At 45.5% G+C, this 17,264-nt stretch overlaps 1 protein-coding gene across 1 annotated transcript in view; it reads right to left on the bottom strand.

Moving 5' to 3' along the window:
* Nucleotides 1-17,264, bottom strand: part of LOC119976764 (spindle pole body component 110-like) — a 546,263-nt gene that overhangs the window by 496,966 nt on the left and 32,033 nt on the right. The window contains exon 6 of the mRNA XM_038817508.1: nt 2,404-2,439. Within this exon, the coding sequence (XP_038673436.1) occupies nt 2,404-2,439 (36 nt within the window). The remainder of the gene's footprint in view (nt 1-2,403; nt 2,440-17,264) is intronic.

Genomic DNA, 17,264 nt, shown 5'->3' with positions numbered 1-17,264 from the left:
AGGCAGGGTTGCAGCCACGGAAAATTATTACTTCAGCGCACACCCATAACGAATTGATAGATAAGGGATACAAACTGATTACTCAGTTAATGTCCTAACTATAAGGACGGCAGCAGGCCAGGAACCATTGTTCACGAATCTGCTCAGCCACAGGAACTCATGCACAAAAAAGTCCATAACCCAAGTATGTGCAAGCACAGCAAAAATAAAACATAGCCTTCCAATATATCGCTTAGAAATGCCTTCGAGATGAGATATCCCAATATGAAGGGGGCAACAGCATGCCACACAGAGGGCGGACCGAACTTAGTCAAACATAGTCTGATACTCAGGAAGCAGTACAAGCAGGACATCTATGAACCAAGACCTTGGCTGTTGTGTGCCTCATTAATCACACGCAGGGCATTGCACCACGCTCACTGACACTAGATAATTTACATCAGTGTCAACATGGAAGTTCGCACTACCGAGGAGTAGAGTAATTAAGATATCGAATAAGGGACCCCGCCACCAGTAATCCACTGAATCAAACTGGAGTTTAAAGCTCCACGCTGCTCACCCAGGTGAAGAGTTGAAGATGCCAGTTTAGGTGGAACACCCGAGCTAACTCCGCTCCAGATCAGCACTGCATGTTAGTGTATATACAGGGGGAAAGGTGAGCATTTCCTCAACAGCGATAAGAACATTATGTTTCAACTGAAGTCCCAACCACAACAAGCAGGACACTCAGGAGGCTACTATAGGATACCACTTGGAGCATGGTTCCCGTTTCCCCATGATGTATGCCCCCAAATAAGGACTCCGATAATGTAAAGTCATCGCATATGCACTCTCAGTTCAATAGGATTAAATGACCCCACACAGTCATGCAATGCCGCTCATTATCCCGTGCACCAATAGATCTGAAACGAAACCAAAATCTAAAAGTATTGAAAAGGAACCCAAAGGTATCCAGGATACACGATGCGCCCTTTCCTGAAAAGGAGATAAGCACGGCTTCTGAAAATCCAAAGTGACAACTGAAAGCAAAAAAAAATTAAAAACATAATTAGATCTATCTGGGAGCTATCCTCAATCATATTGAAGGCTTAAGTAACATAAGCACCCTCTTCCTCGCCAATCGTCCACCCACCACCCAAACGTGGTCCACTCATAGTCACACTAATGCGATAAGGCGTATTTTAAATATATTTCCTTCTCATATCTGCAACCATTTTATCACAATAAAGAAGCTAAGGAGCAAGACTGTGCAGAGTCTAAATACCAAATAACCGACTGATATGACTTTACTTAAAACTGGATCATGGACGACCCTCGCCATCATGCTCACGCCGCTGAAACTATTGCCAGGAAAACAAGAACAAGAAATCAACAGAAGGTTAAGTAAGGAGTAGGTCCAGGATTATTAATTAACTACTTGATATTAACACCATCTATGTTGCTTGGAAACGTCAAAGCCACGACTCGATAATCGTACAAAGCCGAGGAATTTTCGAAAATATCAAGAACAAAGTGCTCTCAGATCCACCATGCCGTCATCTTGATGGCCAGGACACCAGGAACCAAGGCCCTGGACATTGGAAATGACTGTACACGACTATGCACCCTTATGGTGACCAGAATTGTGTGTATTATTCCAAGTATTGCCTTTCCAGGTTTCTAAACACCTGGGGCATGACTTGTCAGTTGTTATACTCGATGCTACGTCCAATGAACGCGAGTATTCCGTATACTTTATTGATTATCTTGTCCACTTGTGTTGCCACGTTCAAAGATTTGTGGAACTGTAGGACCAAATCTCTCTGGCCTTCAATATTCCAAAGAATTTTGCCATTTACAGTGTAGTTCCCATGCTGCTCTCTGCCTTCTGTGACCGAGACAGTTCTGAATCAATTTTCGACCTGATATCTGATCTTATGTGGCTTGACGTTCTGTAATACTCTGCCTTTAGACACCTTGTCTGAAGTCCATGTAAACAAGATCCACCGAGCACCACTCATCAATCATCTTTGTCACTTATTGAAAATATGCAATCAAGTTAGTGAGGCCCCACCTCCCTTTCACAAAACCATTCTGTCTATCGCTGATGAGTCCATTTGTTTCCAAATGCGTGTATATACTGTCCCTGAGAATTTTCTCCATAATTTACGTACTGTGGGCATGAGGTTCACCGGCCTATAGATTCCTGGATTACCTTGCTACCTTTCTTAAACAACTGTCCCACATTAGCTATTCTCCAGTCCTGCAGAATCTCAACTGCAGCCAATAGGGATGCAAAGATGTCAGTCAATAGTTCTGAACATAACTAACATTTAAGAAACACCAATCATAAGCAATGTTAATTGATAAAGTGGTTTACACTGACGAATGCAAATGTAACTGTAGGTCAGTTAATTTTCGTACCGGCTTTTCTCAGTTTGATTTTCAGTTCATTCAATTCTAAAGAACAGATAGAATCTCATCATAAATCATGTTGCGCTAGCTCGATTTTGCAGTTGGATTGAAGTTTGATCGACGGGTCAACCAGGTCAGAAAGAAAATTATAGGGAAATAGTATTCTCCTGAATATTAAAGACAACATTTTGGCGAGGTAAAAAACTTTAATGTTGCAGATTAATGGAACATCTCGACATATTGCGAGATTATATGGCTTTGCAATGAGGGAAAGAAATATGTTGCACAATACATCCATCAAGTGCAACACTCAACTCACACGATTCGTCATTTGAAATACAAAATCTCAATCAGCAGAACACATTTTTCATATAAATAGTTCAGAACAATCGTTGGTTATGTTGACATTTAGAAAATTTACTGGACGAATGTACATTTCCTACGATCGACTTGTATCATAGCGCTGCTACACGGACTGATCACCTAGGGATCACAGTTATTGTTGTGAAAACAGCTGCTAAATCCCAACAAAAACGCCCGTGATTGAAATTCAATGAAATAATAAGATAGGAAGTAAAAACATGGCCTTAATATTAATGGCAATAAATTAACCTGACGATCTAGAACATAGAACACTACAGCGCAGTACAGGCCCTTCGGCCCTCGATGTTGCGCCGACCTGTGAAACCATCTGAAGCCTATCTGACCTACACTATTCCATTTTCATCCATATGTCTATCTAGTGACCACTTACATGCCCTTAAAGTCGGCGAGTCTACTATTGTTGCAGGCAGGGTGTTCCACACCCCTACTACTCTCTGAGTAAAGAAACTGCCTCTGACATCTGACCTATATTTATCACCCCTCAATTTAAAGCTATGTCCCCTCGTGTTGGTCGTTACCATCCGAGGAAAAAGACTCTCACTGTCCACCCTATCTAACCCTCTGACTATCTTATATGTCTCTATTAAGTCACCTCTCAGCCATCTCCTCTCTAACGAAAACAACCACAAGTCCCTGAGCCTTTCCTCGTAAGACCTTCCCTCCATACCAGGTAACATCCGAGTAAATCTCCTCTGAACCCTTTCCAAAGCTTCCACATCCTTCCTATAATGTGGTGACCGGAACTGCACGCAGTACTCCAGGTGCGGCAGCACCAGAGTTATGTACAGCTGCAGCATGACCTTGTTGCTCCGAAACCCAATCCCCCTGCTGATAAAGGCCAGCACACCATATGCCTTCTTAACAGACCTATTAACCTGGGTGGCGACTTTCAGGGATTTATGTACATGGATGCCGAGATCTCTCTGTTCATCGACACTACCAAGAATCTTGCCATTAGCCCAGTACTCTGCATTCCTGTTACTCCTTCCAAAGTGAACCACCTCACACTTTTCCGCATTGAACTCCATCTGCCACCTCTCAGCCCAGCTCTGCAGCTTATCTATGTCCCTCTGTATCCTATAACATCCTTCAGCACTATCCACAACTCCACCTACCTTCGTGTCATCAGCAAATTTACTAACCCATCCTTCTACACCCTCTTCCAGGTCATTTATAAAAATGACAAACAGCAGTGGCCCCAAAACAGATCCTTGCGGTACACCACTAGTAACTGAACTCCAAGATGAACATTTGCAATCAACCACCACCCTCTGTCTTCTTCAGCTAGCCAATTACTGATTCAAACCGCTAAATCGGTTTACCGCTAAGGGCAGCACAGTAACATTGTGGATAGCACAATCGCTTCACAGCTCCAGGGTCCCAGGTTCGATTCCGGCTTGGGTCACTGTCTGTGTGGAGTCTGCACATCCTCCCCGTGTGTGCGTGGGTTTCCTCCTGGTGCTCCGGTTTCCACCCATAGTCCAAAGATGTGCAGGTTAGTTGGATTGGCCATGATAAATTGCCCTTAGTGTCCAAAGTTGCCCTTAGTGTTGGGTGGGGTTACTGGGTTATGGGGATAGGGTGGAGGTGTTGACCGTGGGTAGGATGCTCTTTCCAGGAGCCGGTGCAAACTCGATGGGCCGAATGGCCTCCTTCTGCACTGCAAATTCTATGTAAAATCACCTTCAATCCCATACTTCCTTGTTTTCTACAATAGCCTACCGTGGGGAACTTTATCAAACGCCTTACTGATATCCATATACACCACATCAACCGCTTTACCCTGATCCACCTGTTTGGTCACCTTCTCAAAAAACTCAATAAGGTTTGTGAGGCATGACCTACCCTTCACAAAACCGTGTTGACTATCGCTAATCAACTTGTTCTTTTCAAGATGATTATAAACCCTATCTCTTATAAACTTTTCCAACATTTTACTCACAACCGAAGTAAGGCTCACAGGTCTATAATTACCAGGGTTGTCTCTACTCCCCTTCTTGAACAAGGGGACAACATTTGCTATCCTCCAGTCTTCCGGCACTATTCCTGTCGACAAAGACGACAGAAAGATCAAGGACAAAGTCTCTGCAATCTCCTCCCTGGCTTCCCAGAGAATCCTAGGATAAATCCCATCTGGCCCAGGGGACTTATCTATTTTGACATTTTCCAAAATTGCTAACACCTCCTCCTTTTCAACCTCAATTCCATCTTGCCAGGTCGACTGAACCTGAGTGTTCTCCTCGACAACATTGTCTTTCTCCAGTGTAAACACTGACGAAAAATATCCATTTAACGCTTCCCCTATCTCCTCTGATTCCACACACAACTTTCCACTACTATCCTTGATTGGCCCCAATCTTACTCTAGTCATTCTTTTGTTCCTGATCTACCTATAGAAAGCCTTAGGGTTTTCCTTGATCTTCTCCGCCAATGACTTTTCGTGGCCTCTCCTCGCTCTTCTTAACTCTCCCTTTAGGTCCTTCCTGGCTAACTTGTAACTCTCAAGTGCCCTAACTGAGCCTTCATGTCTCATCCTAACTTAAGCCTTCTTCTTCCTCTTGACAAGTGCTTCAACTTCCTTAGTAAACGACGGTTGCCTTGCTCGACAACTTCCTCCCTGCCTGACAGGTACATACTTATCAAGGACACGCAGTAGCTGCTCCTTGAAAAAGCTCCACATTTCGATTGTACCCATCCCCTGCAGTTTCCTTCCCCATCCTATACATCCTAAATCTTGCCGAATAGCATCATAATTGCCTTTCCCCCAGCTATAATTCTTGCCTTGCGGTACATGCCTATCCCTGCCCATTGCTAAAGTAAACATAACCGAGTTGTGATCACTATGTTCTGTTTACTTCAGCAATGGGCAGGGATAGGCATATACCGCAAGGCATCTTTAGAATGTTCCGGTTGCTTTCTGGTTTTCGAGAGGGAGCGATCAGACAGATTATACGAGAAGCCAACATGGTACTCCTGGTCAAAAACAATGTTTTTAACATCTATTGTCCGTATAAATGGCCTTTCCAATCACCCACTTCAACCAAATTGCTATTGAAATGTGCCGCTCAGCTGACGTTGGAGCGTCTTCTGCACAAAAATATGGAAGGTTTGTGCCAAAATTGTCACACAGAACAATCAATAAAAAACATCACGTAACTGTATACAGAGAATACCGCAAAATATCTAGCGTTACCACTACTCCACAATTCCGTGCGGGTTTCAATCTTGTAATACAATGCTTTCGTTTTGTTGGAAATGGCTGTCCTCAGATTTGCCAGTTGTGGTCTCGTCGCCACATGTTGACATGAATGTCTGTCACATTTGTTGAATAAGAAGACCGTTTTCTGATAAAGTGCAGGATTCGCGGGCTACCGTTTTCCTCATGTCTTCCTCTCGTCCAGCCGTAATGCCTTTCTGCTCGTCGATGACACTGATTTCAAAAAAATCTGCTTCCAGAGTTCGTGATGACAGTTCCTACCGCCACGTCTTCGTGCTTGCACTCAGTGTCTTTGAGTTATCATTTTCCAGACTATGAAATCACATGATGTTGTCAACAATGGACAATTCCACCGTGGAAGTGACCTTTCGCATTCAAGGTGGTAATTAGCTTCATCGCTACAAACGAACAGAATTGCTTCGTGCCATTCCCCTCACTTTGCCTGGTACCCCTGCATGTGATTTGTATTCTAATGATCATGCAATACTCTCCCGAACGTTCGACTGAAGCTGCCACCACAATAGCTCCAGACAATGCAATTGAAGCCGAACAACTCGGTGTGTGAAAACGTGTTTTCCTCATATCACATTTAATTCATTTGCAGGTCAATTTAAACCTGTGCCCTCTCAAAGAACAAATAACAATATAGCACAGGAACAGACCCTTCGGTCCACCAAGCCTGTACTGGTTATCATATGACCCTTGGCCAGAGCCCTCAGCAATTCCAAATGCCATATTCTTTAACACCAATCCTATCCATGTATTGTCCGCTGCCTTTTGAACGTCGTTAATGTATATGCTTCCACAACCTCCACTGGCAACGCGGTCCAGGCACTCACTACCATCTGTGTAAAAAAACCTTCCTCGCACATCTGCCACGAACGTTATACCTATGACCGCTGGTGACTGACCCCTCCAGCCTGGGAAGGAGCGCCTGCCCATCTAGTATATCCATGACCCGCATAAACTTCTATCAGGTCATCCTTCAACTTCCGTTGTTCTAATAGAAAGAGACCAAGTCTATTCAGACTCTCATATAATACTCTCCAGACCAGACAACATCCTGGTAAACCTACGCTGCACCCTCTCCAAAGCGTCCTCATTCGTATGGTAGTGTGGCGACCAGAAATGTGTGCAATATTCCAAGTGCAGCATTGCAATGGTTCTATACATCTGCAGCATGACATGTGAGTTTTTATACTCGATGTCCCGTCCAATGAAGACAAGCATCAAGTATGCTTTCTTGCCTACCTCGTGTACTTGTACTGCGACCTGCAAAGATTTGTGGACCTGCTCGCCCAGATACCCATGACTTTCTATGTTCCTAAGCGTTATACCAATTACAAGATATTTGCACTCTATTTGAGACCTCTAAAAATACATTAGTTTACATTTTCGGATTAAACTGAATTTACCATTTCGGTCTCCAAGTCCCCCAATCTATCCATATTGTCCTCTATTCTCTGAAAGTCATCAAGACTACCTTGCAATTCACCAACCGTGGTGTCATCCGTCACCTTACTAATCTAACCAGCTTAATTTTCCTCCATTCGTATATGTACACTGCAAACAACAGAGGCCCCAGCACAGATCCAGTGGAGCACCACTAGTCACAATCTTCCATTCAGCAAAACACACTTCTACTGCTGCCCTTTGTCTTCTGTGACCGAACCAGTTCAACATCTATCTTGCCACCTCATCTCTGATACCGTGTGACATCACTTTTTGTACCAGTCTGCCATGAGGCACCTAGTCAAAGGCTTTACGAAAGGCCATGTAAACAACACAACCACGCTCCCGTCATCAACCACCATTGTCACTGATTCAAAAAACTAGATAGTTAGTGAGCCACACCTCCATTTCACAAAACCATGCTGTCCATCGCAATTGAGTCCATGTGTTCCCAAGTGCGCATTATCTTTTCTCTGAGAATTCTTTCCAATGAATTATCTACTTCCAACGTAATGCTCACTGAGCCATTTTTACCGGCATTATCCTTTTTACATTTATTGAATAGCTGTACAACATTAGCTACTCTCCAGTCCTCTGGGATATCGCCTGTAGCCAATGAGGATAAAACTATGTCAGTTAAGGCCCCAGCAATTTCCCCCCTTGCTTCACTCAGTATTCTGGGGCGATCCCATCTGGCTCAAGAGACTGATGTGTATGCATGCATTTTAAACCACCCAATGCCTCTTACGTTTTGACTTCAACATAACCAACCTTATCCACACACCCTACCCAAGAATCACCTTCCAGAAAATCCGTTTATTTGGTGAACACTGATGCAAAGTACTCGTTGAGTACCTTGCCTATTTCCTCTCTCCCAACACATTGATTCCCTCAACTGTCCTTAACTTGTCCGATCCTTATCCTGGTCACCCTCTTGCTTTTTACATATGAATAAAATGTTTTGGGATTCACCTTAATCCTTTTTGCAAAGTACAATTCATGACCCCTCCTAGCTATCTTATTTTCCCGCTGCTCTATATTCTTACTTTCTTTTTGCTTCGCAAGAGTTGGAGTGTCCCCAACGTCCGTACGGACAAAAATCTCCTTTTTGATTTTGACTACGTTCGCAATATCCCGAGTTACCCAAGACTCCAGGAACTTCCCATACTTATGCTCGTTCACTCAGGACGTGACTTTTTAAATCTGAATCAACTGTCGCTAAAAATACTGCCACATGTCCGATGCTGATTTCCCCTCCAACAGTCGCACCCAATCCAAATTGTTCAATTCCTCTCGAATGTTATCGTGATTTGCCTTTGCCAAGTGTATCACCTTTCATCCGATGGTTATACCTACCGTTACTCAAAAGTACACTAGAACCTTTGGAATTGTGCTCACTTCTACCAGAATGTTCCTTCGTTGAAACTTCAATGACGTCTCGTGCCTTAATTCCCAACACCAGGTCCAGTGATACCGCTTCCCGCGTTGGACTGTCTACATGTACTATCAAGAAACAATATTCTGGATAAACCTTACAAACTCTGTCCCACCAAGCCCCAAGCACGCAGTGACTCCCAATTAATATCGGCGAGGTTAAAATCTTCTCCCACAAAACCATGTTATTCTTACACCAATCAAAAATCTCTACCGATCTGCTCCTCTATCTTTCGCTGGTAGTTGGTTGTCCTGTAACAACCCCCAACGTTGCGTGTTGCCCCCGTCCTTTTCTTGAGCTCTACCCAGATTGCCTCATTGTATCGCGCTCCAAGGTGTCCTCCCGCGATAATATGCTGCTGAACCAGTAACTTTACTTCCCACCCCTTTTACATTCCCCTCTATCTGTCGGGAAGCATCCATATCCTCCAATTAACAATTGACAATCCGGCGCTTCCTTTAGTCACGTTTATTTTATTGACACCACATTATAGTTCGTTCTACGTTCAGCTGCCTTACCTGCTATACTTTTGACTTTGAAAGAAATACATCTGAAACCATTGCATTTGAGTCGAAGACTCGGTTCCACAGCGGTATTTACTTCCTCAGTGACGGTCTTTGTCTCCGATTTACCCCACGGGGATTTCAATTTAAATTCCACCATGCATATCACCTCCTGGATTACAGATACCTCCAGGACATACAACATTCTTCCAACTGCTGCTGACGCCGCATCCTGAAAGCCACAATCAGCGCCATGCGCCGCCACATGAAGGCAGTCGACATCTCTCTCTCTCTCCAGCAGCACCGTTTTACTCTCTCAAAGCTGTCTCTGTCCCCAGTTTTATTTCAACCTTCCCATCAATCGACGTCTTCACAATAATTTTTTTCCTGTTTCTTACAGATGGTAAGGAACGCAAGCTTCAACAACTCATTAAAACCACATACTATCCTAGGCCCTCCACCAGTCCCAATCCCCCGTTCCCCATTTCTCCCAGTATCATTGCCACTACCTATCCCAGGCCCTCCACCTGTCCAAATCAGTCGTACCATATTTCTCCCAGTATCAACAACGCTGCCCGTTCCAGGCCCTCCACCAGTCCCAATCCCTCGTACCCCATTTCTCCCAATATCAATATCACTGCACATTCCAAGCCCTCCACCAGCCCCAATCCCTCGTACCCCACTTCTTCCAATCCCAGCCCTTGCCGCGTGTTCACCATACCCTCTGACATTCCCCTCTCAGAGGTAGAGCGTGCTGTTCTCAGCAATGGACTTAGCTTTGTACCCTTACGTCCCCATCTCAATAAATTCCAGGCTCAACATTATGTTGGACTTTTCTTTCGCTGCCTTCGTCTCGGTGCCCACATCTTTGGGCAAGATTCCTCCCATGTTCCACTGATCCTTTCATGTGCCTTCAACATTCTGCCCTTGAACATTTCACTGAAAACCATCGACGGGACATTGGCCGTCTGAATTTTTCACTCCGTCACCCATTCCAACCTCTGTCCTTCCGAACTTTCTGCTCTTCACTCCGTCAGGTCTAACCCTGACTTTGTCATCAAACCTGCCGACAAAGCGGGTGCTGTTGTCATCTAGCGCACTGACCTGTACTTCGTAGAAGCTGAGCGCCAACTCTCAGATACTTCCTCTCACCTCCCTCTGGACCATAACCAGACCACTTAACATTAAGCCATCATCTCCAACACCGTTGGCGACCTCATTTGCTCCGGATGCCTTCTCCTTACAGCTTCCAACCTCATAGTCTCCCAAACACGGAGTGTTCCGGTCGGCCCATAGTGTCAGCGTACTCTTGCCCCACTTAACTTATATCTCTCATCTTGAATCCATCGTCACTCCCCTGGTCCATTTCTTCCCCACCTAGATCCGGGATTCCATGATGCACTGCGTCATATTGACAGCTTCCAGTTTGCGGTCCGAACCACATTCTATTCACCATGGATGTGCAATCCCACTACACCTACATCCCACATCAGGATGGATTGAGGGCTGTTCGCTTCTTTCTCGAAAAGAGGACCGGACAATTTGCATCCACTAACACTCTCCTCCGGCTGGCTGAACACGTTATATACTCAACAACGTCTCCTTTCTCCAAATAAAAGGAGTAGCAATGGGTACCAACATGGGTCCTAGCTACGCTTGCATTTGTATGGGGTAAGTGGAACATTCCTTGTTCCAGGCATATCCGGGCTCACTGCCACAACACCTTTACCGATACATTGATGACTATTTTGTTGCCGCGTCATGCTCTCGCCCAGACATGGAAAAATTCATCAACACCGCTTCCAGTTTCTACCCCAACATCATTTTCACATGGTCCATTTGAAACACTTTCCTTCCCTTCCTTGATCTTTCTGTCTCCATTTCCGGTAATAGGCTCTCCATTAATATCCACTACAATCCAACTGACTCCCACAGCTATCGGGACTACAGCTCTTCGCACCCTACACCCTGTACATTCCTTTCTCCCAACTGCTTCGCCTCCGTTGCATTTGTTCCAATGATGCCACTTCCCAAAATGGTGCCGCGAAAATGTTTTCCTTCTTGCTTAACCGTGATGGCATACATGTAGTTCAGAACAGGGCGCTCAGCAGTGTGCAGTCCATGTCCCGCGCCACTACCCTCGCCCCATCCACTCCCTCGCAGAAGAAGGATAGAGCCCCCAAGGTCACACATATCATCCCACCAGCCTCCTTTTGCAAAACATAATCCTCCGCCATTTTCGCAGACTCCAGCGTGATTCCACCACCAAACACATCTTCCCTTCAGTCCCTCTGCCAGCATACAGCAGAGACCATTCCCTCCGTGACAAACTTGCCCACTCCTCCACCATACCCAATACCTCTCCCGTCACATATGGCACCTTCCTGTGCAATCGGAGAAGGTGTAACCCCTGCCCCTTTATCCCGTCCGTGCTGAACATCCCAGGCCCAAGACACTCATACCAGGTTAAGCAGCGTTTCACTTACATCTCTTTCAATTTGATCTACTGCATTTGCTGCTCCCAATGTGGTCTCTTCTATCGGAGAGACCAACCGCAGACTGGGTGATCGCTTTGCTGAGCATCTTAAGTCTGTGTGCATTCAGGACCCTGACATTCCGTCTCCTTGCCATTTTAACAAAATATTCTGCTCCCATCCACACAGGTCTGTTCTTGGCCTACTGCAATGTCCCAGTGAAGTGCAACACAAACTGGAGGAACAACATCTCATCTTCCAGTTAGGCACGCCTTCCGGCGTGAACATTGAATTCAACAACTTCAGATGATCAGCTCTACCCCACCTCAACCCATTTGCTTTTATTTCATTTTAACTGTGTTTTACCATATCTTTCTTTCTTAATACACATTCAATTCCCCCCATCTTATCCACCTTTCCTTCACCTTTCTCCTCCTTGCTTCCACCTTCCCCTCCCTCCACATCTAAAGTTCATCTTCTGATGTTAGTTTCCATGCTGTTTGACCAAACATGAGGAATATGAGGAAAGGCTGATGTGGAAGCATTGGAAAGGGTACAGAGGAGATTTACAAGAATGTTGCCTGGTATGGAGGGACGAACATATGAGGAAAGGCTGAAGGACTTGAGGCTGTTTTCGTTAGAGAGAAGAAGGTTAAGAGGGGACTTAATTGAGGCATACTAGATGATCAGAGGATTAATAACGGTGGACATCGAGAGCCTTTTTCCTCGGATGGTGATGTCAAGCACGAGGGGACATAGCTTGAAACTGAGGGGAGATAGATATAGGACAGATGTCAGAGGTATGTTCTTTACTCAGAGAGTAGTAAGGGCGTGGAATGCCCTGCCTTCAACAGTAGTGGACTCGCCAACACTGGACGCATTCAAATGGTCATTGGATAGGCATATGGACGATAAGGGAATAGTGTAGAGGGACTTTAGAGGGGTTTCACAGGACGGCGCAACATCGTGGGCCGAAGGGCCTGTACTGCGCTGCAATGCTCTATGTTCTATGTTCTAAACACATCTTGTGCCCTCTCTAGGGACTGGCATTAGACTGTTTCCGCATGTTTCAGTGGCCATTAGCATCCGCTTTCCCAGGGGTTCTGTGGCTTTGACTCATCTTTCATTTTCATTCCACAGTATGCATATTTCCCACTTTCTCTGTCTGTGTGCTTCGAAAAAGAGTCATTGCACTGGAAACGTTAGCTATTTTGTCTCCGGACAAATGCTGCTAGACTTGCTGAAATTTTTCAGCATTTTCTCTTTCCATTCAGATTCCAGCATCCGCAGTAGTTTGCTTTTATTGCATTTGAGCAGATAGGGTAATGTTGTACTCTTAGTTTTGTTCTCTTTTTATCCATCAATTATTTCACCTTGAATGCTAACGGTCTGGATTCGAACCTTTCTTCGTCATTTTACAAGTGGATGCAATTCTACCGAATCTACTCTCTCTAGCCTACGCCCAGAGTTCGCGTGAAGTGCAAACTCTGGCAGATTGCCGCTCACACCAGACATTTGTGCGCTGGGATTTCTCAACCATCCTGGGTGAGACAGAAGCAATAAACCACGCCCCGGCAGCATCGTCATGGAGTACCTGGAGTGCAGATGGGTAAGCCACACTCCATTTATGCCGCAGTAGCTTCCATAGTGTGGATGTTTCAAGGCAGAAATTATAGGCAGCAGCTCATTTTTAAAGTCCAGATGGCGACGTAGGGAGGTAGGGGAGCTGGGTGTCAGATTCATTGGTGGCATTGGTGGTGCGTTAGTGGGCCACGTTGGTTGGTTGGGACCCGGACTCCGTGGTGCAGGCTACGCCGGGTGAGGTTTAGCGAGGTTCGTTGTCGGATTTGGACCCGGTGTTTGGGGGACCTGACTGCAGACTTGCGGGGGTGGCTTCGCATTCGCCCGGAGTGGGGGGGGGGGGGGGGGGGGGGGTTAGTGGAGACTTCTGCAGTTACAGCCGAGGATATGTGACCAAAGGATAGCGCGTCGTCAGTGGTGCGCTAGGACACAATGGTGAGCGGGAGGTTGGTCAGACGGAGCTGGGTGAGTTCGATATGGAAGGAGAAGGAGTTGCTCAGTGAAGGTAAAGGGAGGGAGCGTTGGTGAGGAAGACGGGCAGCGATTCTGGAGGTGGGGGAAGTGCAGGATGGGACTAAGTTCGAGGGTATGCTTTCTGGAGGGAGGAAGTGGGATTCTGTAAGTGAGTGGGGACTCAATCAACGGACGATGGAGTGATAATGAGAAGGTTTTTCAGCCAGTCTTGGGGCAGAGACCTGAAGCGGTTTCGGCCAGAAGGTGATTCAATCTGGCAGGCAGGGTGGGGGTTGTCAAACCCGGTGTTGTTTAATGCCAAGATGCGTCCCTGTCCGGGTGGGGGTGTCACTTCAGAAGGAGGTGATGGTCAGAGAAGGGAATCATGGAGAGAGCAGGATGCCTTCTCTGATTCTATGTGGTTCTGCCGGAGTCGTGTCATTCTGAGGAATTGAACAAACGAATGTGATATAAAATAAGATAATTAGTTAGAATAATGTGGAGGATAGAGCCGGTGTGATAGTAGAGTTAGCAGGCAAAGAACAAAAGCAATTGAGCGAAGAATGGCCAGAAAGGGGAGAGCGGAGCCTCGTGCAGAGGATGGTGAAAAGAATGCTGGGTTACAAGAGGCCCAAGGTTGAGGAATGCGAAGTGAGCCAATCAGGATATATGGCCAGGTCAGGAGGTGTATATGTTGACCTATGGGAATGCTGTATGTGAAACTTGATTCCATTTGAATGATATGTATAGAGATCTCTTTGTCCACGGTCTTACTTGGTTCTGGAAGCTTAGGAGACTGTATGTGTTCTGAAATCTCTATAGAGCGGGTCAGCCTTGCAATTGTTTAAAAATAAATAATACCATACCTGCAGATCCCCCTCGAGTTTTATTGAGACCAGACTGACGGGAAAAATAACTTTATCCGTCATTTAGTGCCGAAACCCGGGAGTTCTACAGACAACCACAGGTCAGGAGGTGTATAGGATGACCTCTGAGAATCCTGTATGTGATACTCGATGCCATTTGAATGATACGTATAGCGATCTATTTGTCCACGGTCTCATTTGGATCTGGAAGCTTCAGGAGACTGTATGTGTTCTAAATCTCTACAGAGTGGGTCAGTCTTGCAAGTTGTTTAAAAATACATAATACCATATCTACAGATCCCTGTAGAGTTTTATTGAGTCCAGACTGACGGATAAAGAAATTAATTTGTCATTTGGTGCCGAAACCCGGGACACCTCCAGGCGACCACTGGCCATATGCGGAATCAGAATTAGACTGATGTTGGACAAGGAAAGAGGAAATGGGCCCACAATGTGAGTAGCTGGAAAATGACCACGTTGATTTTCACCTTTTATCATTGTCTGATTAGTCTGGTCACTCGCGGTTGGTCTGGAAAGATCATCTCGACGAGATCAAAGGTCATTCGGGATTAGAAAATTTAAAGAATCAGTCGATGTAGGTACGACTGACGGTTGTGGAAGACTGATGGAATATCATAATAATAGTTCAGTTAAGGGTTGAGTACGGAATTGATAGGATATCGGATAGGTCGTTCAGTTCCACGTGTGCTTTTGAAACTATAATTGATTAAGCTAAAATTGGATACTTGGACTGTAGTGGCGAACAACGCAGTCTTGAGGACAAGTTCGAGATTATGGGGAGTTGCTTGGATAACACGAGTGATCCAAGCAGTTCATTGGAAATATTATGTGATATTCATGAAGATCAAGCGAGAAATTTTAGAAAAATGTCAGCAACTTTAAGGAAAAAATTGGGTGATGAATGGCCACTAGGGGGCAATAACAATCTGGACATCATTAAGAAAATTCAGGGTGAAATATGTAAAAAGAACCAAAGTTTGAAAGCCAAAGAGTTAATTGGATCATGGAGGCAATATTGTCAAGAGGAGAGGGATAAGATCATGTTGTCAAGTTAGCAAGAAAATGCCCTTAAAATGTGGACTCAAATTAGTGAAGTGGGAAACAGAAAACTTGAAAAAGGAGTGTGCATTCAAAAAGCGCGCAAGTAAAGAGAGGGAGATACCTAACAGGGCCTCGAGTAAACAACAATGGTCTACGTATTTCAATGGCTTGTCTTGCATTGACAGAGGTAGACGATGACCTAGAGGATTGGATCATGTCGGGTCGAGTCCCGACTGCACCAGTGGCATTGCCTGAATTAATTCCAGAACTACCAGGGTATCATAAATTATATCCAGTCGCTGCTTCCCAGATTCAAATCATGCCAGCCTGTCCAGTCCCATCAGTTGATAGTGTGGGTCCTATTCCTGCACCCTCACTTTGTGTTAGAGAGGCGGAGCTCCGTTCCACAAGCACGGATAGCTCTAGGACTCGATCTCGAACAATGGGAAAGGGGCATGATCCTATCCAGAAACAATTACGCAGACCACCTACATCCATTAAGGCCAATATGATAGGACAGCAAAGTCAGAGAACACGGGGTGAGGACGGGAATGGTTCTGAGGAGCCGGAGACCCCCCTATCGGAAGAGAAGGACGTCGAAGGCTTTGAAGAGCCAGAGGAATCCGCTAAAGCGCCCCCTAGTGAGACTCTGAGACAGTTTCCGATTCAGAAAATACCCAAAACTGATGCTGCTACAACAGCAGCCCAGCCAACGGTAGACGTTTATCTCCCATGGAGACCCAGTGAGATGATGGCTATTCTGAATGCAATCCCAGACAGGAAGACATCTCCTGCTGCTTTCGTAGACTATCTGAGAACTACCATCTCAGTTTATCAGGCTGATTCTGGGGACCTCTGGGCCCTTGTCCAGCAGGTTTTAATCACACCAGAGTACCGCAGTCACCTCAACCACTTGAATTATGCTAGACACGCCGCACCAGCAAGCCCATGCCTTGGACGATGATAGATGTGCACACATCCTTAATTGGCTGAATGCCACATTTCAAAAGCCCGTAAACATATCTGCTATCTTTGACCACAAACCGAAAAAGACTGAGGAACCAGAGGAATTTCTGGAACCCTTTAATGAAATCTACCGTGGGCAGTAAGGCGTCTTGCTGTAAAAAATGGTCAGAATTCCCCTCAATATTGTGCTATGTCAATGCATTGCCTCCCACCTTCCGTGGTTACTGCCGTGCAATGTAATAACATGAGTTGGACAGAGAACGGCCCTTCCCAGAGAGCCGGGCAGTCAGATTGTATTGGAAGGACGGTGTAGGCCAGGAAGGAGGCTCAGTTACAAAGATTAAGACTGAGTAAGTAATGGAAAAGGCTGATCTGAGACTCCAACCAGCGGCAGATACAGTGGCGTACCAGCTGGAACCCCAATATTGTGACTTTGGGTGGGCGGATCAACAAGGGGGAGGATTGCAAACCCACCCG

Source organism: Scyliorhinus canicula, chromosome 13 (assembly GCF_902713615.1).
Source record: "Scyliorhinus canicula chromosome 13, sScyCan1.1, whole genome shotgun sequence".
Classification (NCBI taxonomy): domain Eukaryota; kingdom Metazoa; phylum Chordata; class Chondrichthyes; order Carcharhiniformes; family Scyliorhinidae; genus Scyliorhinus; species Scyliorhinus canicula.
The sequence above is the reverse complement of the archived record's forward strand: the minus strand, read 5'-3'. Positions and strand labels throughout refer to the sequence as shown.